General features: G+C 42.1%; 2 protein-coding genes across 3 annotated transcripts in view; one reads left to right on the top strand and one right to left on the bottom strand.

Annotated features, from left to right (window-relative positions):
• hhat (hedgehog acyltransferase) overlaps positions 1 to 21,717 on the top strand; it is a 34,606-nt gene extending 12,889 nt beyond the window's left edge. Inside the window, exons 13-14 of the transcript XR_007485065.2 lie at positions 15,162 to 15,250; positions 15,341 to 21,717. The gene's annotated coding sequence lies outside the window, so the exon portion shown is untranslated. The remainder of the gene's footprint in view (positions 1 to 15,161; positions 15,251 to 15,340) is intronic.
• Positions 254 to 22,425, bottom strand: kcnh1a (potassium voltage-gated channel, subfamily H (eag-related), member 1a). 2 transcript variants are annotated; one of them, XM_049735912.2, is made up of 13 exons: positions 22,028 to 22,425; positions 19,789 to 19,815; positions 18,350 to 18,473; positions 15,624 to 15,730; positions 15,357 to 15,485; positions 14,406 to 14,524; positions 13,892 to 14,284; positions 10,077 to 10,234; positions 8,811 to 9,082; positions 5,943 to 6,142; positions 5,257 to 5,509; positions 3,683 to 3,879; positions 254 to 2,823 (listed from the first exon to the last, which is right to left on the bottom strand). In XM_049735912.2, the coding sequence occupies exons 1-13, from the start codon at positions 22,098 to 22,100 to the stop codon at positions 1,957 to 1,959; spliced, it is 2,919 nt and encodes a 972-aa protein (XP_049591869.1). In that variant the 5' UTR covers positions 22,101 to 22,425; the 3' UTR covers positions 254 to 1,956. The 2 variants fall into 2 exon arrangements, with proteins under 2 accessions (XP_049591869.1, XP_049591870.1); XM_049735913.2 differs by lacking the exon at positions 19,789 to 19,815 and having other exon boundaries at positions 22,028 to 22,315.
• Between the last annotated feature and the right edge of the window lie 643 nt (positions 22,426 to 23,068).

Genomic DNA, 23,068 nt, shown 5'->3' on the forward strand with positions numbered 1-23,068 from the left:
AGGATATAAAAAAAATTGGGGTTTTGGGAATACAAACTGTTAAAATAAATGATTGGTTAATGTTAATTTTACAAACATAACTTTATATGTAGAATTACTGTTTGACTCTAGGATTTACATTCGTGAGGAGAAATGTTCCTGAAAGTTCAAAAAGTGTTTTTCCACATTAATTCCCGTCTATTTCACCTTTTCATTCAACTTCAAAATAAATATAAAATATAAATAAGGACTTGAAAGAGAGCACATACGCTAGTTTATATGTAGACATGATTTTTATTTAGGTGGACAGTCTCTGTCTGAAGAAAATACCATTCGTTACAGGGACATTTTTATTTTTAATCATAAAATCCTCATACAAAATAATTTTCATTTACAGTGGTTGTGTATATTTGGGAGAATAAAAAAAAAATACTTTGTGTGGAGATGATTTACCGCATAGTCAAGTTCATTTCTTGGTGTGTTGTTTACTGTTGTTGTTTTTGTTGCTGTTGTCATCCTCAAATTGCAAATGATTATTAACCTGATTTCTTCCTATATAACATTACAATAGAACCCACCAAAAAGAGGTCAACTGCATTGCAAACATATTTGGTATTAACCTCAGGAATAATTCAACTTATCCCACAAGAAGTTTTTTTTTTTTTTTTGAACAAAGCCTGCATGCAAACCAGTGGCACAAAATAGAAATATATTATGTTTCTCCCCAAAAATGCATCTCCCCCACCTCACACTCTATAAGAACATTTGTATCCTGCACTAAGATTCATAGTGGAAATAATATATAGTAATATATAAATCTGTCTGATTATGCATGGTGTTCATGCTATGTGAAATTAAGTTCTGTATGTGGTTCTCGTAGTGTTCCAGTGGGATCTTAACACCCACCACACGTTCAGAACCACGTTCCATTTATCATTAAGCATCTTTCCCTCTGAAACTCTTAATCACAACAACTGCTGCTCGCCGCCGTAATAAAATGTGTACATCAAGCGCGAAGGGCGAAAGTCTCGACAGTCCTCTAATCACGCAAACAACCTCGCTTAATCAAACCCGTCGAGGCACGTGGAGTACCGCTTCACGTTTGTAAACAATAGGTCCCGATAGGCCCCCCCGGTACTTCCGGGTGGCGGAGAAATGATTGGTAACCACTGACATGCCCTAACTGATTTCCTTTAAAAATTAGATATTAATCAAACGCAATCTGTGGTTAAGGAGGATAAATCCAGTTGATGTCATAATGGTTGCTACGCTAGCAAATCCCGAACGGATTCTTAACTGGGAACGACCTCGATCATCGAGTTAGTGGAAGACATTTTCTTATAGATATCCATAAAATGTTATCTTTGAGTAATTTGGCAAAACCTAATGGCTAGCCTGCTAGTCAGTTAATCAGCCCGTCAAAATTTAAATTACGTCTGTCGCCCTTCCAATCCGTTAACCTCACTAAAGATCGTCTTTTCAATCGACACTACGCATATTCAAACCACACCGGTCGAAAGAAGGCTAAAGTTATCATCGGAGCCATTTACCCTGTTTTCACAATCACTCTTCCTTCGTCATGTTAACTTTGAGAAAACGTGAGCTTTTGCCACCCGGTGGTACATGTGACCTCATGGTGAAAAGGTTTATACTTGATGTGACATGCAAGGAATCGTACAAGCGTACAACGTTGGGTCATGCCGTTTTACTTCCAAGCTCTCAAACGATTCGAGCGCCGTGCTCGGTATCTACATATAAAAAGCCGTTCAGGTTTACCCGTGCTAGGTTTCCGCCTTCGTATCTCGGCCGTGGCATTGGCGTTCCTGCGCTGGAGGCCTGCGTGTCTTTACAAGACTACGCCCAGATGCCTAATCTAAAAGGCAACCCCCCTATGCCAGTGCAGACTCAGCTATCCCCGTAGTAATGCGGCCATTACCGGATTGCAGCTAAATTGAGAGTAAAATGTCCCTCTAGTGCTCAAGAAAAGATGTCCTCCTTGTCGGCTTCAGGCGAGGCGGGTCTGGAAATGTCAAAAAGACCTTGCGGGGAGCCTGTGATGGGCGTCCTGGCTTTCAGGAGCTGCAGAGCTTCGGCGAGCTGAGCCTCCAGGCCCGACATTCGTACGTTGAGGTTCTTCAGGTCGTCCTTGAGCTCCAGCTTGAGTTCTTGAAGCGAGGCTTGGAGGGTCTGCTCAGGGATAGGGTAGAAGGAACGTCTGGTTTCGGGCGGCTGCACGGGACTGCGGTCCTGCGGCGTTAGGCGGAAGTCGCTGACTTTGTCGAGGCGCAGGTCGCTTTTGGTGATGCCGCTGTCGCACGAGTCCGTCTTCTTTAGGGACAGCTGCGACTCGTGGCCCTTGGTCCGCTCCGGTAATGTCTCCATGGATTCAGATTTGGACACGGTTTTCCAGTTGTCCGGCTTCGCTATGGACTCCTTAAAGCGTCCCCAGCCTTTGATTTTCCCCGGCTCGGCGGCCCGACCGCCCACCAAGGAGGCGGGAGGCGGCACCTGTAGCTTCACCTTGTCCGAAGGGCTGCAGCCGGGGGGCGCGTGCGACGCCTCGTGCGCGGACGACGAAGGCGTCGCCGGGCTTTCTGTTACCGTCACAATGCTGGTAGTGGTGATGATGGCGGTCTTGGGGACGTCCACGTACACCGGCCCCTTCTCGACGTCGTTGTCTTCGCTGGGCTTGTCCGTGGCCGTGCGAGCCTCCCGCTGCTGCCGGAAGCGCTGGAAGAGTTTGCGCACCGGGTGGTCGGGCGGCAAGTTCAGCGGGGCCTCGTTTTTCCGCCTCTGCCGCTCCTCTTCTTCTCGTTTCACGTCGCTGATTTTTCGGAAGACCATCTAAAAAAGAATTTAGCCCGCTTTGATTTAGGGGTCATTACAGCATCAGAGGCATCTGCATTCACTTTGGCATCAGGTGTGATGTATAAAATATATTCAGGCTGAAGTTACAATTAGTTTTGAGTTTTGCCGTCTATTCTCATGCTAATAAATAAGGGACTAGGCATGAGTCGATATTAGATTGTGATGGGTAGAGGGGCGCGCCAGAGACCCAACTATTTCCATCCAGGCTATTAAAAAGTCAATTTTTCCACACTACGTCCCCTTTAAGACATAGAGAACCGCGTTTTCCTTGAGGTCATTTGGCACAAGATCAACACGGGCAAAGTTCCAGCGTTTTGACAAAGCTGAAGGTTTCTGTGCGCGTGCCAACATGCTGAACATGAACCCGAATGGACCGAAAGCAGTGAACCACAACCATTTTTCTTGTCAAGTCTCACTCGACCAACAAGCGTATCGGGGGCTCAGGATGTCATCGGTGGCCAATACAACCTCGGTGAGCAGTTATTCAATCCACCTCAGGATTTCCCAGCAGGGCGCGGCAGCGGCGGCTCAACAAAACCCCCCCTGCCCCCTCCCGCTGTTGGCCAAGCGTTATTTCAGTGCCTCAGATGAGATTGCCTCTTCATAGGCCGGCAATTCAATCTCAGCCTCGCTCTCTCTTGGGCAGGGTGACCTTAATATGAATGAGGTAATGATTGGTCACAACTGCGCTTGTTCAATTCAGACTTGAAGGATGGGGAGGAGGCTTTAATATACGGAGCCAATTTACAGTCGCTGTCCGTCTGCACGCGGCGGAACTCGTTTCGGTGTCGTGGACGGTGCGTGATGTTGGGTGCGGGAGGGTAACGTCACTCACCCTCTTGCGCAGGTTGTAAGTGAGCAGCAGATTGCGGGAGAAGTGATTAGAGAAGGCCGTGTAGAACTCGAGCACTTTCTGCAGCGCGTCGCGCTTGATGACATGGAGGTCGCAGTACGTCAGAGCGCGTACATTGGCGCAAGCTTGAGCCAGCGTCACCTCCTTCCAGAAGACGTCCCCGAAGACGTCCCCCTTGCCTGCGAGGCAAAGGAAGAAAGACGTTCAAGCTGGATATTTTGTCTCCTCAGAGACACGCTTATGGGATTTTGTCTCTCGCTACAAGAGCCACCGTCTAATTGCTTTACACCGCTCGTAGGATTACGCTCCTGGGCTTTTCTTTTATTTGCACTAGCATTCTTTAAAGGAGTGTTTGGCTCTGTCTCGCCAATTCCAACACACGCCTGGATCACTTCCACTGTCGTGCTCTGCTTCGTCCTGTCTTGTCCTTTGCTTCCTGTATCCTGTCTCGTCCTATTTCCAATTCGTCACCTGACGTCCTCTCTAGGGTTTTTTTTAAACCTTTGTTCATCCAGATAGGGCAAACAGATTCCTCGATTCTGAACTGCTGTCTGTTTCCTCGTTCCTCACTAACCTCAATATTTACCGCTGTTATCATAATATGGTAGCTTTTGTTGTGCTCTTCTTGCCTACCGACTGTGTCTTCTCAAAATTCATTCGGTCACACTCCATTTCCAATAAATATCCATGACAATACAAATCTCAACAGAGATTCCGCTTGACTAAGCAACCAAACAAGAGGTCTGTTCTCCCCCACCATAAAGTTGGCAGGTTGGATCTGCTCGGCATCTCTTTTTTTTTCCCCCCTACCCTAGGGATGAGATCTTGTCCACATCCTTGCGGGGCTTCGTTATCTTCTGTTCTGTGTGCGTTCTGCAGCACCATTAGGCTAATGAGATTTTGATCCACGGGTGTAACTTGTTTATCGCTGGAGGCTGGGCCCGTGGGGTCCGCATTGACTTTTTCAAGAAAGCTTATTAGAAACATGCGACGGCAGGACGTTTTGAACGGATCCACCGAGCGTATCGGCTCAATCAATCATGTGGTGAAACAATCGATCAAGTTGTAAGCTGCTAACATATTACTGGGATTTAAAGGAGACAATTTTATTTCAAAACAGTTCCCTTGTCTCGATTCAGGTATGTGGTTTGATTTGGACAGTTGGTGGCGATCCAAATAACACCTCCAGGATCGAGAACTAAAGAACAAAGTGTCTTCAAACTGCCAACAAACCATGTGTGCTGACTAAAGTGCAAGTTTATGACTCAGAAAACAACAAGCTGCTGGCCTTTCAAAGTAGTCGGGAACATTTTTAAAAAAAGGTGCTGGTAGGGCAGAATAAGGAACAAAGTTTTGGAAATACGACTAAAGGGCTTCTGGTGTTCTTGCAAATCATCGATTGAATCGCTTTGAGATAAACATTATTAGTCCCACGATGGGGACATTTGTGGTTTATCTGTTTTGACCTCCGGTTCTCTTAAAAGAAGTCCTCTGTGTTTATCCAAAGTGAATTTTCAATTTCCACTAATATGTCCAGTTGAAAAAGCCAAACTCACCCAGTATGGCCACGACCTCGTCATCCTGGATGACTTCCAATGACCCCGATACTACGAAGCAGAGACTGTCCACACTCTCGCCCGCGTGGTAGATGAGGTCGCCGGGCGCGCAGTGAATTGTCTGGAATTCCATAGCCAGTGCCCGCAAACATCCATCGCTTGCCAGTCTGAAGGCCGGGTGCTCTTTGAAGACCTTCCGGTTGAGATGGACGCAAATGTCTGCTCGCATGTCTTTTGGACAAATCTGCAGCACCTGAACGGCAACAAAAAAAAAAAATCAACCGGATTATAACAGCTAGGCGACAATATCGATTTCTCAAAATGATATAATCCAATGCGTGACATAATCAAAACACACAAAAGGGGATTATCTCGATAACAACAACAACACTAAATTGCTCGGCGGGACTGTAAACACCTGCTGGCCGTATTGTTCCAATGGGCGTTCTGCCTTTCAAACTAATCTCTTTGAAGATGAATGTCACGGATGGATTAGGCGCCATTTTTAGAGTCTCACGTCGTGGCATCCTCACGGGCGACGATGAATAAATGCGTTTTGTTTGGGTGGCATTAAACCACCCAATGTGCATTTCTTAGACGGAAAATACCCAAGTCCAATATTTTAATTATTGGGCTTAGCTTATGACGATAGCTCAACACATTCATCAAGATCCGCCCGTGCGTACCTTTTCGGTGTCGATACCCCGCGACATGGACCAGGTAGACGCGATGTAGTCCATAACCCTTTCGCTCAGTCCCTTGGGAACCTGGTAGAGCTTGAGGAAGTCCCTCACGCTGTTGAGCATCTCATGGTAGCGGTTGGTGTTTGCGTACATTTGCTGGAAGATGGTGGTCACGTTACCGAAGATGGTAGCGTACAAGAGAGCTGTGGAAAAGTTGAAGGAAGTCATTCTTTTTTAGGGAATCATAAATTTAACCTAACACGGGGGTTAAACATTTTACCGCTCACACGGCAATTCGGGTGAGTTGGTGAGAAACGAAATGGAGACGTGGAGGGCAGCTGGGTTGTTGAAGCATCTCCAACAGCTGGCTGGCATCTTTTCAAAGCGGCATGCGTGTGTGCGTGAAGGCCTAATTAGCCCTTCTCCGACGAGGGTCGGCGAGGAGGCACGCCAGCCGCACATTTCAATTATCCTCTGATGCTGATGACAGTAACCTGCGTTGTGTTTGTTGGCGTCGTGCAATCAAAAGTGCGATCAACACAATATCGCTAATTAAAAAGTACTCCAAAACCCCCCCGAGGATGACCTTCGACGCTCATTCGTGTTATCCGACATCGCGTCTCGTACTTTGGAAAGACAAAGGGAAGCGAAAAGGAGTCTTGTATTATCTCGCGGGGCAAAATGAATTGCTTTAAAGTTTCAAACTTTTGACTGTCTTTTCATCTGTTTGTATTTTTTATTTTACAAATTGTTCAGATGCAGCTGTTGTGAATTGTTTCGTCAGTTTGATTTCAAAGAGAGCTATAGAAATTGGAAAATATTTTTAATGTAATGCTGAATTTAGGAGAATTTTGACTTTTTCCAATGCAAAACGGCAAATATGTCACCAATCCGAGCATCCAAACTTTATTCCGCCCCGATTTTAACCTCGCAAAACCAACTAGGTCATAAGCCAAGCGCCTTTTATACTTGGTTGAAGATGGAGCAGGTCATATAAACCCTCCGGCATATCGACGAAACAAAGATAACAAGATGTTTACAAGGTTGGACTTGGAAGAAGATGCTAACAATGCGGATCTTATGAAGTCATTTGAAGACAGTTAGTTGTCAGCCCCAAACCAAGAGTTGCCATGGCAACAAGACATATACATAGCACTCCCCTTCTACCTCGCTTCCTCGTCTTCCTTTCCCCCCCCCCCGCACCGATCCCCTCTTCGCGCTGTGATCTTCTGCTGGCAGCACCGGTATCCAGCGTAGATGTTAAAAATAGAACAGTATCAGGGCATCCATATTTTATAGCCAAGCACAAACGGACGACAAGTCTAATTGCAACGACATGCACATAGTCACGGGGCCCAAGGATGCATGAATGGCATGATTTCGGTTGAAACTATTTCGACGAGGATGGGAGGGGGAGGGGGGGATAATCGGCCTCTTGTCGGCAGAGGTGTGATGGCTTGATGGGCTAACGCGGTCACGCGTAAATGGCATCACGACACTATGCTGGGAAAAAAAATTCGACACACTCCTGGCAGTTAAGACTTTTAACATAAGCCATCGTTTCAAGGAAAGTGGCAAGATGTCGGAGGTCTCAAACTGAGATGGAAAAGTTTCCAATATGAAAGCAAAGCACTAAACCAAACTTTTGAAACCATTTACCACCTCATAAAAAGTGCAAAAGTAGATCGTAGGCCTAAGTGTTCATTGAAAACGTAACAAAGTACATTAAAAACATATTTGAAGTAACATTAGGCCCAATTAACGGATTAACACTGAGGAAAATTAAAAACGTAGCTAAATGACGAGTCAATGAAAATGTATTGTGCATAAATGGTAAAGAAAATTTGCAAGTATGTAAAAGATGAAAACCAAAGTATTGTTTTTTTTTATCTTAAATGCAAATGTTCTGAACCTAAAAGTTAAATACAATTGAACTGTTGTCAGGCAGTGCTTCATTCGCATACCACTAGAGGGAGCGCTCATACTAAGTACTATTTCACACGTTTTTTTTCATTAAAATTTTTCCTATTTTCCCTCAAATTTTCTGCATAATGAATTTCATGAATTTACCAATCATTTTGACATAAAAAAATAATATGGTAGAAATCTGCCTGATTTGTTCAACTGTGTCCAAGATTTGAAATATTTCTAAATGACAAACTTATTTCATATTTATTTTAACGGGCATATCCTTTCGGACAATTTTGTTTCTCCTCAGATAACTTGGCATGATATTAACTTTTCAACAATTTTGTCATGAAGCCTCAACTAAAGAATACATTTTTCTTCGGATTCCAGACATGAATCAATCATCTTAATGACAACTTTCAGGCATACGAGGAAGGTGCTCCATCTAAATTAAGATTGTTCGTCCTTGGTGGATGTATGCACCGAGAGCCATAATCATTTTAGTATTTCTTCGCATCCCATCAAAAGCATTTGTCTAGATTTATCCCCCTTCAGTGTAGCTGCGCTCAGCGTAAAACCGTCCATATTATCTCCAAACGCTTCTCTCCAGCCTGCACTATGCCTTCTTGCTGGTATTATTTTTTACGAGACGTTTTTATGAGAGGCGAGCCATGCATCACGATCGGCACATCTTAATAATTCAGCAGCGGGGCCGACTGGAGCTAATGAGCCCGATGAAGGCAAGAATAACACAGACGCTAAAGGCCAACTGTCACATGTCGACAGACACCAGGCTGTATTCAAAGGATCGCTGCTTGTTTGCATTTGAAGGAAGACACCAAGTGCAAATACAATTTTCAGGCTTGACACCCTCATTTGAACATTTGTCTTCAAACCCAAAACCTAGTTCGAACAAATCTCAGGATTCCTAAATAGGACCGACAAGCAAAACGTTAGACTCACATCCGATCATCATCATGGCCACGGCGAAGATCTTCTCTCCATCCGTGGTGGGCGCAATGTTGCCGAAGCCGATGCTGGTCAGGCTGGTCATGGTAAAGTAGAGCGAGGTGATGTAGACCGAGTCCTTGTTGGGGCCGCCCTCCCACTTGCCCGAACCGCTGGCGTTGAAGCGGTAAGGCCTGCCCACCGCCTCGGCCAGGATGTACAACCAGCTGTCCATGCGGGCGATGTTGGTCTCCTCGTCGATCACTTCGTAGTCGCCGATGCTGTACCTGCCGTCGATTGCAAAAGTTGGGTTAATTAATTAACCTATTGATCACTTTTAATGAATTGATCTCGTTTAATTGACAAGTTTAGCCTGGGTGTTAGTGGAAATGAAGTCTCGGTCACACGTTTTGGAAGTTCAATCATCTGTAAATTGAGAAAGCTAGATGGCTAAAAAGTGATGATGCAGCACTTCTATCAAGTCTTATTTCATTTTTAGTTTCACACACTGACAAACCCCGAGGATGCGCCATAAAAGAAAACAGGCGAAACTGAAAAGAGATTTCAAGTGACAACGTCGCTGTCATCCAAGGTAAAGGCAGTTAACCTTTTTATTTTTTTTCATGAGCTTGCGGTGCGACCATAGCAACCATCGCACTGTGGGAATCCGCACAGCAGCTATTTTTACCGGGGCGGGGATTCATGCGTTGTGACATTTTATTAGGTACACTCGGCCCAAAGGAATTATTGCATGTCAACTAAAGAGCATTGCCAACTTCTTTAATCCAGCCCACTGAGCATTAGAATGATCAAACGTCCTTTTTTATTTTTGCAATTTAATTTCTCTTATAAGAGATTTATTTAATAGTTGACTGATGAAATTGCGGCAAAAAAATATAATAAAATAAAATAAAAACATTTTCAAAATAAAGCAAGCCATGCTCAGTGCATTATATCGGTCATTAATTTGGAGAAAAAAATATATACCTATAAAGAGACTGTTGCACTTTAATTTCTCTTATAATTGATTCATTTAATAGTTGACTGATGAAATTACGTCCAAAAAATATATATACATTGTCAAAATAAAGAATTATATCGGTCATTAATTTGGAGGAAAAAAAATATACCTCTAGAATTTTTGACAGGGTAAAAATGTATGTGTAAGACACTGAAACAAACTACGTAGGGGAAAACGCAGCCTCTGATTAGTACATAATTAACTGAATGGGTGGTCTTGGTCTGAGGGGATGATTAAACGTACTGGATGTACGTACGTACCAAATGCAGGCCAACCAGTGAGCGGCCAGACCAAACACGCACACCAGCAGAACCAGCACGGCGGCGCCGTACTCGATGTAGTGGTCCAGTTTGCGGGCCACTCGGCCCAGACGCAAGAGCCGCACCACCTTCAGGGAGCTGAACAAGCTGCTAATACCCTGCGGCCGGAGACAAACGGAAAAGAAAACATTTGTTAATCTTGAAAAGTTGTACCCGCAACACACAAATGCATTTCATCATGCTAAAATAAGCTAAGCTAACCATCTACAGCGGTCAAATCGTTGTTCCCTATTTAAATGAGTGGGAATGCTATTAATCTGTTCCAGCCAGCTCTCCCCCAAATAATGTTTGTAATGTTTCTATAATATAAAAAAATAGCACTTTATAAATATAAAAGCAATAAAACCAAATCAATACTTGTTTTGATTAATATCAATGTAACTTTTATTATAGCCAAGGAGAAAAAACGGACAAAAATTCTATGTAACATAGATATCACCAAGCCCTAGTAGGATATTAAAGTGTTTTTTTTTTTTCCCCCTTGGAGGTTCCACATTGTATTCCAAGCCTCTTCATCCTGCCACATAAATTACTATATCACATTCCTTTCAAACGACAGGCTCTGACACTTACAGCGTAATAGACGTCACATTGTGTTAATAGATAACCGCAAACATGAATGGCTATGCTAATGCTTAGATAGCCACACACACACACACACACACACACTGTCTGTGTGTATTACGAAAGTGATTCAATTAAAAAAACCATGCGAAAAATTTACAGCTTGGACCGCAATGTCGACTCAGCGATTTGTCCAAACACCCACCACCACCAGTGATTCAAACGGACACGCACAATGCCCGCACAGCATCAGAGACTCATTGCCCACACTTGACTATCCGAGTGTGTGTCTGTATAAGAGAGAGAGAGGCGTATCGATCGGGCTAATGCTTGGCGGTGTGCAGCCCAGCCCGTACGACTGCTGCGCTGGCCCGTTACCTGATCCGATCTATTTGGCTTCTGACGGACACATCGCCCTCTCAAAAAGAAAATCACTCAGAGGAGCAAAAATTCTATTATACCAGATGACAGAACTGATTTGGAAAACATTTCCCTCCCAAAGGAAATGATGGAAAATAATCGGATTTGATGAAATAGTGGCTAGCACGTCTGCCTGGGTCTAGAATTTGCATTTCTCACTCGTCTGGTTACCTCTAAAAACGTACATTGGCTTTATGGAAGACTTCAAATTGCCCTTGGGTGCTTGTCTACGTTCTCCTCTTGCAAGCACGATGAGTCCCGTCAACCGCACCATGTGATTCGTGATCATACTTAGCGTAATGCTACTTGCTAATAAAAGTGGCTTTGATAGAAATTAGACATATTCCCAAATGTTTGTTGGAAATGTTCGAATATTTGCTGTGTTGGTCATAAATGCGTCGCAGCGTGAAGCTGATGCAATGTTTGCTTTAAAGTTTCGGTGTCCTGCTGCTGTGGGACACCACGCAGCCATTTGAGAATGAAAAAAAATGTTATTTGTTTTCAACGTCGTCAGCAGGGACCCTTTGCGAGCTCTGGGCTGCCAGATCAGACATCTGTTTACTTCTTCACGCATTTTTAATTTTGTCCTTGGAACAAAGAACTCTCTTTAGGTGTAGCGGAGATTTTTTTTTTAACTATGTGACTAAGCAGCGTGGTCCAGTCATTTGAATTCAGAACTGTTGCGCAATCTGACAAGTGACATTGCAAGGTCTACGGTGTGTGTGTGTGTGCGTGTGTGTGTAAAACAAGTAAAAGACCAACTTGTTCATTATCATATTCTCATCAAAGAGAAGCCTACTTGAGTGACAGCTCGCCGGTTCCAATTCTTCCCACGTCACGTCCCGTGCATGCAAACAGGCCAAGAGCAAATTAGGGGGTGAGGGGAGGAGGGGGGCATGCAAATAACAAAAAAAGGGAAGTGGGGGGTGAAAAAGAAGACAAAAGAAAAATGAATACACAACAAGTGATGAATAAAAACATGACAAACATTAACAAAAGCAACACAATGATAAGGCCAAGAATAACCAAATTGCCTGTTTGGAGGCCATCACAGTTATTCATGCGGATCATTAAGGCTCACGACTGGACGGCGGATCACCGTCCAACTCAGGAGCAATTTAGGAGGCGCAGAATGACCCCTCAGAGATTGTGGAGAAGAAGCTGACCTCGAAAGCAGCATGTTCATCAATGTGATATCTCTGAATTTGCAATTGTGACTGACCGGTCAACAACATTTGGCATGGCACCAAAGATTGTCGTGATGATTAAAATGGATGGGTTACTTTATCCCTGTTGAATTATTACACTGCATGTTAGAGTAGCGTCATGAAAATAGATTTTTAATTTGTGATTTATGTATGGTTTGTATAGTTGGTGCAATTTTAAGACAATTTTCATTTGGAATGATTGTCAAGACAACTGTAAAATTTTTATTTGATTTACCGGTATGTCCCGTCTTTATTAATACTTGTGTCTCATTAATAAAATTGAGTTGAATTTGGTACTTCATGTAATATGTTTGTCATTTCTGTTTGCTGTAATATATTCAAAATCTTTATTTTTTTTCGAATATTTTGTTGTTGTTTTTTTTAATTTGCCAGGTTTATTTTTCCCATCTATTTTTAAAATAAGTACTTTTATTCTTATTTTTATTATTGATGTAATATGTGTGAATTATTTTCCTTTATTTCCAATAATATTGTAATATTTTGTTCTTTTTATCTAGGGCCAACAAAATGTGAAATCATTATGATTATAATGAATTATAATGAATTATTATATTAGTGCATTTCATAATAATTTAGCTGTTTTGCTTTCCATTAGATCCTGCATAGCAACTGCATTGTGTCCAGTTACGTGTGGACGACCCCCAAGTGACCGCTCATGTTCTCCTGATGCTTAAACACGTCAGCATCCGTGATACTGAAGCTCGGAAACATGAGACCGACCACTCAAAATGCCGCACATGCATTCACACACACACATGGAGCTCCCTTTAGGGTGTCTGATAACACCCCTGAGGGCCGGCGCACATACGTATAGCAATGCTAAATGCCTAGCACTGCATTTTACAACACACACATGCACACACAACATGGAAACACACACAGTTGATGCATTGGTATAATGAAAAGTTCAGAACCCTATAGCGCTATTCAATCATGGTGTGTGTGTGTGCTGTATATGTGTGATGTGTCAACTAGAAAAATGACACACAAGAGCCGTATCAACAATTCCGCCGCCATTACAAAAAATCACCACTAATGTGGACGACCCCTTTCTGCTCCAACAGGCATCGTCCAATCGGGTACAATTCTGTCACTTTGACTGAATAATTTATTTTCTTCTTCGACCCGGCTCGGAATAATCCTAAATCATGGTATAACTTTATGTCGCGTTAAAGTTGCACCGGAAAATCAATTGCAGACGTCATGTAATTGTCAAAAGAGCTGAAGTTAGCAGTTGCCGTTACCCACAATGCATTGTTTCCGTCGGCCGCCTTGAGGTTTTAATGGTTGGAGGCCACGGATGACACAGCACTGTGCGTCTGTTGAATAATGGAAAAGCTTCTTCTCCCCAATTATAATGTGCCAATTATCTGAAAATCCAAATGCGAAAGCTCCAGAAAAAAAAAAGCTTTGTGGACATTCACAAACCAAACAAAACAAAAAGAAGAAAAGGTGGAGAAATAATATGATGACTGCTTATTTAAATCACTTTGGATCAACCATAGCTCAATCCAACCTAAACCTAATTTAGCACACGCTCACCTCGTCAACGTTCTCAAAGGCGTTGATGACGTCGTAGGGCAGACAGGAGAGCAGGTCTATAACGAACCAGGTCTTCAGGTAGTTCATGCGAATGAGTTTGGGATCCGAGATGACCTCGCCGGCCGGCCCCACGAAGGTGGTGTGGAAGTTGAGCACAATATCCACCAGGAAGATAACATCCACGATGCTGTCCACCACCAACCACGTCACGTTGTTCTGCTTGGTCTTGAAGGACACATTGTAGGGCACCATAATAGCCGTGTAGAAAGTCAGGATGAGGATGACCCAGTCCCAAGTGGTCTTAAAGAGGCAGTAGTGTAAGATGATGTGCGGGGGCGTCTTGGGGGTCTCCTGCTTGTACTGGGGCAGGATGTCGGAGCCTAGCTGGAGCACCTGTCCACAAATGCAAGTCGTGATGCTTGATACTGTCTGGGACGTTTACAAAAAGAAAAATTTACAAATCCGACTCCTTCCTCGGAGAAGGTCACCTATAGACAGACGGATAAATAGGTACCTCAGCCAGGCGCGAGTGCTTATGTACGTTCTCTCCTTTGTGGACGGTGGGCTGGAGTTGCTGCAGGACGCCTCGGCTGCTGGTCAGAGCTCGAGTCAGTCTCGCAAACTTCCCCCAACCTGCAGCACAGCAAATGAACGAACGCCTGAAGTCATATTGCATTCCATTCGCATCAACTGGCTTTTCTCATCTCCCTGCAGGATTCCTCTTTTTACACTTTATTTCATCATTTGAAAGTGCGTCAGTATCTCCCGTACACTGGTAAACACACTTTGATGCAAAAAATAAAAGTCTGCCCGTATGATCTCGTTCAGTAGTTGGTAGCGGCAATAAAAACACCATAATGTTTTTTTTTCTGTGATTTGTTAGAACCGGTGTTTTTCTCAAAGTGGATATACGATAATCTCCATTTCGGATTTTCACCTATTGCAGTAGTAAAATAAAAAGTGCTATAGTATTGTAGTGATGACATGAAAAGGGAATTGACCAGTTTTTGTCATGTTTTGCTTTTCACCTTGGCCACATGGGGGCAGTATAATATACACATATAGGTCTGATCCGGCTCCTCTGTAAGCCATAATAGTATTAGTCATTCGTCACAGAGGATAAAGAAGATATGCCTGTGAATGTTGTCTACATATTAAATTTATGATTATTATGACCCCATTAGCGTGTTAGCATTAAGCTAATCAGATTTAAGTTATGTGGTTGTTTCAAGTGCAATATGTAATTCTCTTTTTCTGTTTTGTGTGACAGAAAGTTCAAGCATGAGCGGCAATTAACAGCTTGAAGCCTCTTGTTTGAGAAAAAAATCAAGATCATCCCAAACCGTTGCTTGTTGTGAAGTAAGTTGAGAGGAGTTCTGAAGTCATAGCGAAATATCGGCCACCTCGTATGCTTTGAAATGTAACTTGAAGTTTAATCCAACTTCTCAGGTTGCCTCCACGCTACCTTTGGACGAGTCATCCTCGATGGGTTGCTTAAAGGCGGTGATGTCACTGAAGGTGCACAGGAACAGGACCACCTTCTCCTGCTCATTTCGAATGGGCGCGATCTTCACAAAGAACCATACGGGCGTCCCTAGAAGCACAAGAATCATCTTACAAGGTAAGTGACTTTGCACTGACTGCAGCATCGACGAGTGAGGAAAGTGTTCAGAGTCCACTTTGAACATTCCGGAACACATTTGCATGATGAGGGGGAACACCGTGTACTTACTGTTCTTCTTGTACATGAGGATTTCAAATGAGTTCATCTCGTAGTTCTCAAAAGTCAGACGCACTTTTTCCGTCGTGTCTTTGTCGGTGAGCTCGCCGTACATGAAGCTACAAAAAAAATAAGATGAGAATTTGAATATAAGGAAATAGTGAATGAGTAAATATTTTAATATGTTTCTTTTGTTTTAAATATTCCCTTGTTGAATATTTTATGTACTTTTTATATTAAGGCAGTCTAAAAAATGCGATGTATTATCACTTTATTTCTTCATTTTTTATGTATGCTAATCGTTATTTTATGATCTAAAAAAATACCTGGAAAACCAATTTAAAAAAAATAATATTTGGCTGTCTCAAAATAACAAAACAAAACAAATTAAATCTTAGCATAACCCCACAAAAAAAATACCATTCTTTGTTTTTCAGATTATGAGACAAATAAAATTCTAAGATTATTTTAAACCTAAAAATCTAAAATGGCCAATTTTTGGTTTTCTGATACAAAAGTGTTTTCCCTTTTCTGCAAACCATTCTGTATTCATCAAAAGATCGAAAACAATCATGATTTTTTTTTCCTAAAGAAAAACAAACCATCCATCTGGATACATGCTTTTTGTAGAACTTTATTTTTCCTCCTTAAATTGCTCCCCCAAAAAGCCTAAAATGACAAGCCATTCATCAACGCAGATACCCGCCGGTACCGAGCCTGATTGCCGCATGAAAAATTGAGCAAGAGCAGATGAGCATTTATGGTCTTCATCTGAGTAAAAAAAAGCAAAGATTATTGCCTGTTGTAATGAATACATTAACTGGAGGACGGGTCACCATGCATGCGCTTTTGCGCCGTCAGCCCTGATCTAAATATACCACGCGGCGGATTTGTTATGAAATGAAAGCTAAAGCTAATTTTAATTAATGAGGCTACATTTTGACGCCGCGGGCCGACTTCTCAGACAAGCGCCAGATGTTTTTTTAAATGTCCTCTCTCTTTCTGAAACCGCTTTCTTCCAAAAAAAGTCAATTAAAAATTCCACAAGCCACTGACTTGTCGCGTGTCGGGAATTCCCGCCGGGTTTGTCCTGAGAGACTCCGGACACAAATCTTTGATCCGCGGCAAAGCAGGCTCAGATGTTGGAAATGAGTATGCATTTCATGTCGGAGTCATCTTGTCAAAACATCAAAAAGTAGCTGCACACACTGTGAATGTTTTAGACTGTAGCCTCATCGTCAAACTGCTGGGGCTACAATTTTTTTTTTTTGCTTGGGGGGGGCAAAGATATCTTTGGGGATCCATTTAAAAAAAAACTTACAAATTCCAAATATTCTTCAAAAAATAATGTCGATTCATGTTATGTTCCCAATGAGGGGCAGGTGGGGAAATAAAATTGCAAAAATACCCAAAAGTCAATCTGGCCAAGCATATTTTAGCGGGGAGACCATTGCCCCCGTGGGCCCCCCTCTTGCTCCGCCAGTGATCCGGCATCAAAAGCTTAGAACGTGTTGAAAACTGGAAGACAGCTAAATCACACAGTCCCCTCCAAAAGTATTGGAACGGCAAAGTCAATTCCTTCATTTTTGTTGCAGGTATACAGTCGACATTTGAATTTCAGCTCAAATTTTGAACCCAAAATTATTTTTAACCTAGCATTTTTAGAGCGGCAGCATTTTTATAGCGTATCACAGTGACTTTAAAAATCCACCCACTGATTGTGTAACTGTGTAAAAAAAAAAATCTGTGAAATACAGTGAGATCATTTTAGGCCTGGTTCCTCCTAACAAAAAAAAAACCTAAAAATAAACCTAAAACAAATCTGAGCACACACACACTATTGAGTGTGTTCAGTGTTGGTCCTGGCAAGTGTTCTGAAGCTTATGCCGGAGCCCCCGAGGGTCCAAATCAGCAATGCTGGCAGTGACAAAACACAAGAAATCTCACACCATTTGCAAATCTGGCAGCGGAAAGCCATGGTGATGTGATCCTATTAATTTACCGCTTACTGGCACACTCGTTAAACGCTACAGTCAACACGCGGCGGGCGCGTCTACGCCAAGGCTTAAGAGATGTTGTCATTTACAATATTTCCATTGGATCACTCGAACGACGCACCCCCGTCCCGCCCCCCAAAAGGGAGGCGTAAAACGATCCTCAATGTCGTCAGAACCTCGTGGGAAGGAGGCGGGGTTCTCTCGCTTTTTTCATCAGCACGCTCCGCCTCATTGCCGCACTGATTTTTTCCAAATGGCAATCTTTAAATTGAGTGTTTCCTTTCTTCAGCTGCACGTATGAAATCCTTGATATCCATCTTAAGGTTCGCTCTTTGTCTTCACTAGGAAGACAATCACCGCTCGATTTTTCCACCGTGCTGCAAACCAGCAGGGTAACTTGGGGGACAATTTGGTGCTAACATTACTATTAATGAACCAATGTTATCTATCCAACATAGAAAACATAACGAGTAAGACACAGATGTTCAATTTGTATAATGAATTGTCTTACGACTGAGAACAAATCGTCTACAAGTACACGTATCCATGTCGGGAAAAAAAAAAACTTCTCATTCTGAATCATTTAATTGAGGGAGAGCAGAAATGATGACGTACGGCCTCCATTTTGTCGATCAACAACAGCGGAAAAACGCTCTCTAATTGCTCCATCATGCTCGGATAAAATTAGTACCACCAGAATAGACGCCAAAAGACCAACGGCTGACCGACGCTGCGGCCTACCTGCAGGTGCTGCTCTTCTGCATGACCTCCGCCCTGTGGTAGCCCGACAGTTTGCAGAATCCGTCGTTGCTGTAGACGATGGGCCAGTCCACAATTTGCGCGTTGCCCAGTACAAAGTTGGTGTCTGGTGGCCCAGAGGGACAAAAATACAAAAAGCACAAGGAGGCTTGAGGGGTTAACGCCAGTACCTACTCAATACGTAGAGAAATTTCGGGGAGGTTGGAAATAGTTGCCTTTGAACGGAATCAAAAGCAAATATTGGGGGAAACTATTAAGGAAAATCATTCATCTTCCTAATTGCTAATCCTAGCTATGTTTTTTTTGCGCATAGTGTTCTAAAGCTTGTCTGTAGTTATCAATATTCCCAACACACTTGATCAATGTTCATTAGCGTCCATGACGCTTCATTAGACGCCAGGAGATAAGACGGACAAATTAGACTACACACAAATACCTCAGTTGAGTTCACAAAGGCTTGCCTGTGATTTTTTTTTTCAAGGCTAAATGGAGAAGAATCACCGCGGATAATTGTCATTTGTCAGCAAATATCAATAATTGCCGTCATTAATTTTTAAAGGTCATAAAAAAAGGGCTATGGCTTTAAACGCATCCTATTTTGCATATTAAAAAGGTGAGCTGCACCTCGGAGCTACACTTACTCATAGTCGATATGCTAGTAGCCTGAGACAATCAGTGCCGCTCTGCCACTTCTTTAACAGTCATTGTATGATCTTCGAATATTAGCAAAAACATTTTGGGAGAATATAAAATATCTCGTGTTGCTGCTTACTTCTGTCTCTAAAAGCTTGTTAATTGATAAGGAGCTGAGATAAAAAAGCTTTAAAGCATATATGTGCTAGTTTCATCTTTTTTTGAAATGATTTTTTTATTACCAACCAGTTCACTTGACATAAGCACATTAAGAACTAAACTTGCAAGGAAATTATTCTTTATTAAATTTTACTAATTATGATTGTGCTAATAACGTGTAAAAATAATAGACAAGTGATGCACCAAAAAAGAAAAAAAAAATCCTTGTATGCACACAAATTACACATGGACAGGGGAAGGAAATTTTCAATTTCATACCACATACTGTATACATATAAAGCAATAAAGCCACTCGCACACACAAAAACACACGTTTCTTTGCTCACGTCCAACGAAATACATGACAACACAATAAAATGCACAAGATGTTCCATGCCAATGTGTTATTTTACAATGATCAGATGGATGTTACTCTTGGAAAATCCAAATCTCTTACTCTTGTCTTAAAACGTATATTTAAAATTAGGATTTACATCTCAATAGTTGATGAGTGCTTTGTAAATTAACAACATTTGGTATAGAACATTTAAATGATACACTGGGATGAGAAAGGGGATAAGGTAGATAGTGTCAAGAAAACAAGAAGAAGCTAGTTTAGATAATAGTACCTGTCTGTCTATGTGACAGTGTCCAAACTGAAATTTGTGAAAAGAAAAACAAGAGTTAACAGATTCATATGACAAACATCTGGTTGAATGTGTGACCAATAACAAAAAGAAAAAGGATGTGATGAGACAACAAACAACTAAAAACTGAAAATGGTGGCTTGACAACACTGCTCAAACTCTGATCAATACTTTTTTTTGACTAAGTAACTACTTATGGGACATGCACAAACTAAATTCAACCCAAAACAAGGTCGCTAATGCCTTAGCATAACATCCAGCTGATGCTAACAAATGTGAGTGTCCATAAATAATAAACAACTTAGATAACTTACATATAATTATTCAAATTAATTCATTCAATTGTTTTCCCGAGATTGTGATGAGCCGTAGCTTTCGGTTTAGCATGTTGAATCTGATCGTTGATATTTCGACAAAAGGTTGCTATACGGTTAGCATGGTAAATTAGACATTTGAAATTAGACCAACATTTAGACTGAAAAAATCCATATTGTTAAATGAAATGTTGATAAGTTCAATATAATAACTATGCCAAACTGGTTAGCAAATAACCATTGTTTGTTTTGTTAATAACTAGATGGACGTGTTTCAAGGCCCTATTTAAGCGTAACAAGGGACTACTAGTTCACTCATAGTTCAAGATTGAAGAAAAAAAAATGTAACTCATGAATATGAAATGTTAGAAGACAACAACAACAAAAATCAAATGAGTGAGAGACTTTGTAACATCCATCCATCCAAGCAGCTAGCGCTCTTTTCAGATTAGCACTCTTGGCTCCCGTTAGCTCCAGATTTAGCACCGGCTAATCCTCGGACCGCCCAAGGTCGTGTTGGCTTTTGTTTGAAAGGGATGGATTTTCACCCACTTTTTGTGAATTTTGACAATCCCCCTATTTCACACCTCCTCACAAACGTATAATCGGGACGAATAACGATTATCTTCACACCCTTTCCATCAGTTAGCAAAGGTCATATTATTGAACGTCATTTCTTCTTTACCAATTCACCATGTTAACATGTTAAGACTGAGTTTTTTTTCTCTCTGATCGCAAAAGTGGCACGGGGGCGACAATCCTAACCTGTTCAACCTTTTCAATATTTAAATACATACCGATAATTGGGCCTGGATTTTTTTTAACAGTGTGGTATACACGGGCGCTCCGCAGCTTGACCCCGTTTTAACAACTACCGCAGACGACTTCAGAGTCCCAACGATTAGCACTTTCTTCTGCACATATGGTTTAACAATGTGCAACACATATGCAACACTGCTCGTATAAGACACACAAGAGACTTGTGTCGCTCTTGTGTAATTATGCAAGAAATTAAAAACACATTGCTTTAATGGAAGTGAGTAAAGGAACCATCTTGCTCCCTGAGAGAATTCCAAGAACTTCTCATATAAAAGTTGCTCTAATTAAATTTTGCAAGGGATGATATTCTTTGTCTTTTGGGGAGGGGGGAGTAATATTTCTGGTCCATCAATTTCTCCCTGTCTTGTGGGAGGCTGTGTGTCATCTCAACTTAGATGCCTACAGTTAATCTTTTGCTTATTACGCATGTTAAGAAAAATCACTGTTATATTAATGCCACTTTAGAAAATAAATAAATACAATTGAGCTATTGTGCCAAGTATACATTATGTAATGTACATCATATTGGAGGAATCCATCAATATGTTACCATCAGTTCCCCCCCTTTGCTTTAATTGTACAAAATCAGTATTATTAATTGTACAAAATCAGTATTATTAGCATCGTTAGATTTAATACTGTATTAACTTATACCTGGGATGAACAAAAAACATCTAAACTTGTTTAAATGTAAATTTCTTCAAATGGGTTTTGTAGTCAATTGGAAAAATAGATGGATTTTGACAATTTAGATGAATAAAGTATCTATTTACCTATCTGTCTATCTATCTATCTGTCTGTCTGGATGTCTGTCTGTCTTTCTCGAAGAAGTGATTTTGAAATTATCCATACTGACAGGGTGTGGTGGTTGTTTTTTTGGGTGGGGGTTGTTCCAGATTTGCAGCATCATTTAAACTGTAACTTTACTCATGGAAACACCATTAAAAAAAAAAGAGTCCGTAATTAGTCATTGGCGGTGGATTAATTCAGTGGATCAATAACAGTCAGAAAACACACACGCGCGCGCACACACATATTCACACTGGCAAGCACACACGGAGAGAGAGAGAGAAAGCTGCAGGGCTTACCGTTGGAGCGCCGGACAATATTCTCCAAAAAAGTATTCTGAGGGGCCACAAGTCCTCGGCGGCCCCCCGCCATCCTGCCGCTTCACTCGTCCTCTTCCGAGCGAGGCTCCGCGCGGTATTCCGGCGTCATGGTGCCGCGGCGTGGGTGAGAGGGTGCTGCTTGTGCGGCGGCGGCGGCTGGCTCCTCAGCCCGCTGGTGCTGCGTCTCCTCCTCATCATCATCATGCAGGAGGAGGAGGGAGGCAGGGAGGGAGGATGGAGAACGCCTGAGATGCTGACTTGGATGCGGGGAGGGGAGGGGCCGCCCCCACTGTGGGGGGGCTTCCTCCGCCTCCTGGTCTTCATCCTCCCTCCCTCGTCTTGTGGACAAGGTGTCATAGTGACACCTGCAGGATAAAGGCGTGTGCGCAATTGTGGGTGAGCTTTGCAGATCAGTTTACTGAAATGGCATTTATTTATTCGGGGAAAAATCTTTCAAGTGTTTTGGGGTAAGAACGTGGTCACGTAATGAATTAAACTCGTATCTTAAGGCAGCACTGCGATCACACACTGCTTAAGTAGTTAGAGATACTACTACTAAGACAAAGTCCTAATTTAACTCTTAAATTACAAACTACAACCTCTGAAATGTAAATCAATTTAATACCACATTTGCGGAGCATCCTTCCTTAAATAAGTATGATGTATCAAAACAAATTTAATCACGATGATTATCGTGATCAAACAAACAAACTGAAAAGTAATTCTGCAATTGGACATATTTTGGATTGACAAAGCTAACAATAAAGTTATTCTCTTCAGATGGTTTTTGTATGGCCCTCGGAAGACGACATTAAGGTGCAAAGAGTGGACTGTGGTGGTTGCCATGGAAACCAGCAGGGCTCAATGCACCAAAAAGGTGATAAACTCATTAAAAATGAAGACCAGATAGGTGAAGCTGCCCTTCCAGCTAGAGGGGGACGAACTTTGGCTTCGGAAATATGCTGGACAGGAAGCACAACAACAGTGTTATTAATAACTCAAGTGTCTGAAGATGTTCAC

The sequence above is a fragment of the Syngnathus scovelli genome, chromosome 12 (assembly GCF_024217435.2).
Source record: "Syngnathus scovelli strain Florida chromosome 12, RoL_Ssco_1.2, whole genome shotgun sequence".
NCBI classification, from domain to species: domain Eukaryota; kingdom Metazoa; phylum Chordata; class Actinopteri; order Syngnathiformes; family Syngnathidae; genus Syngnathus; species Syngnathus scovelli.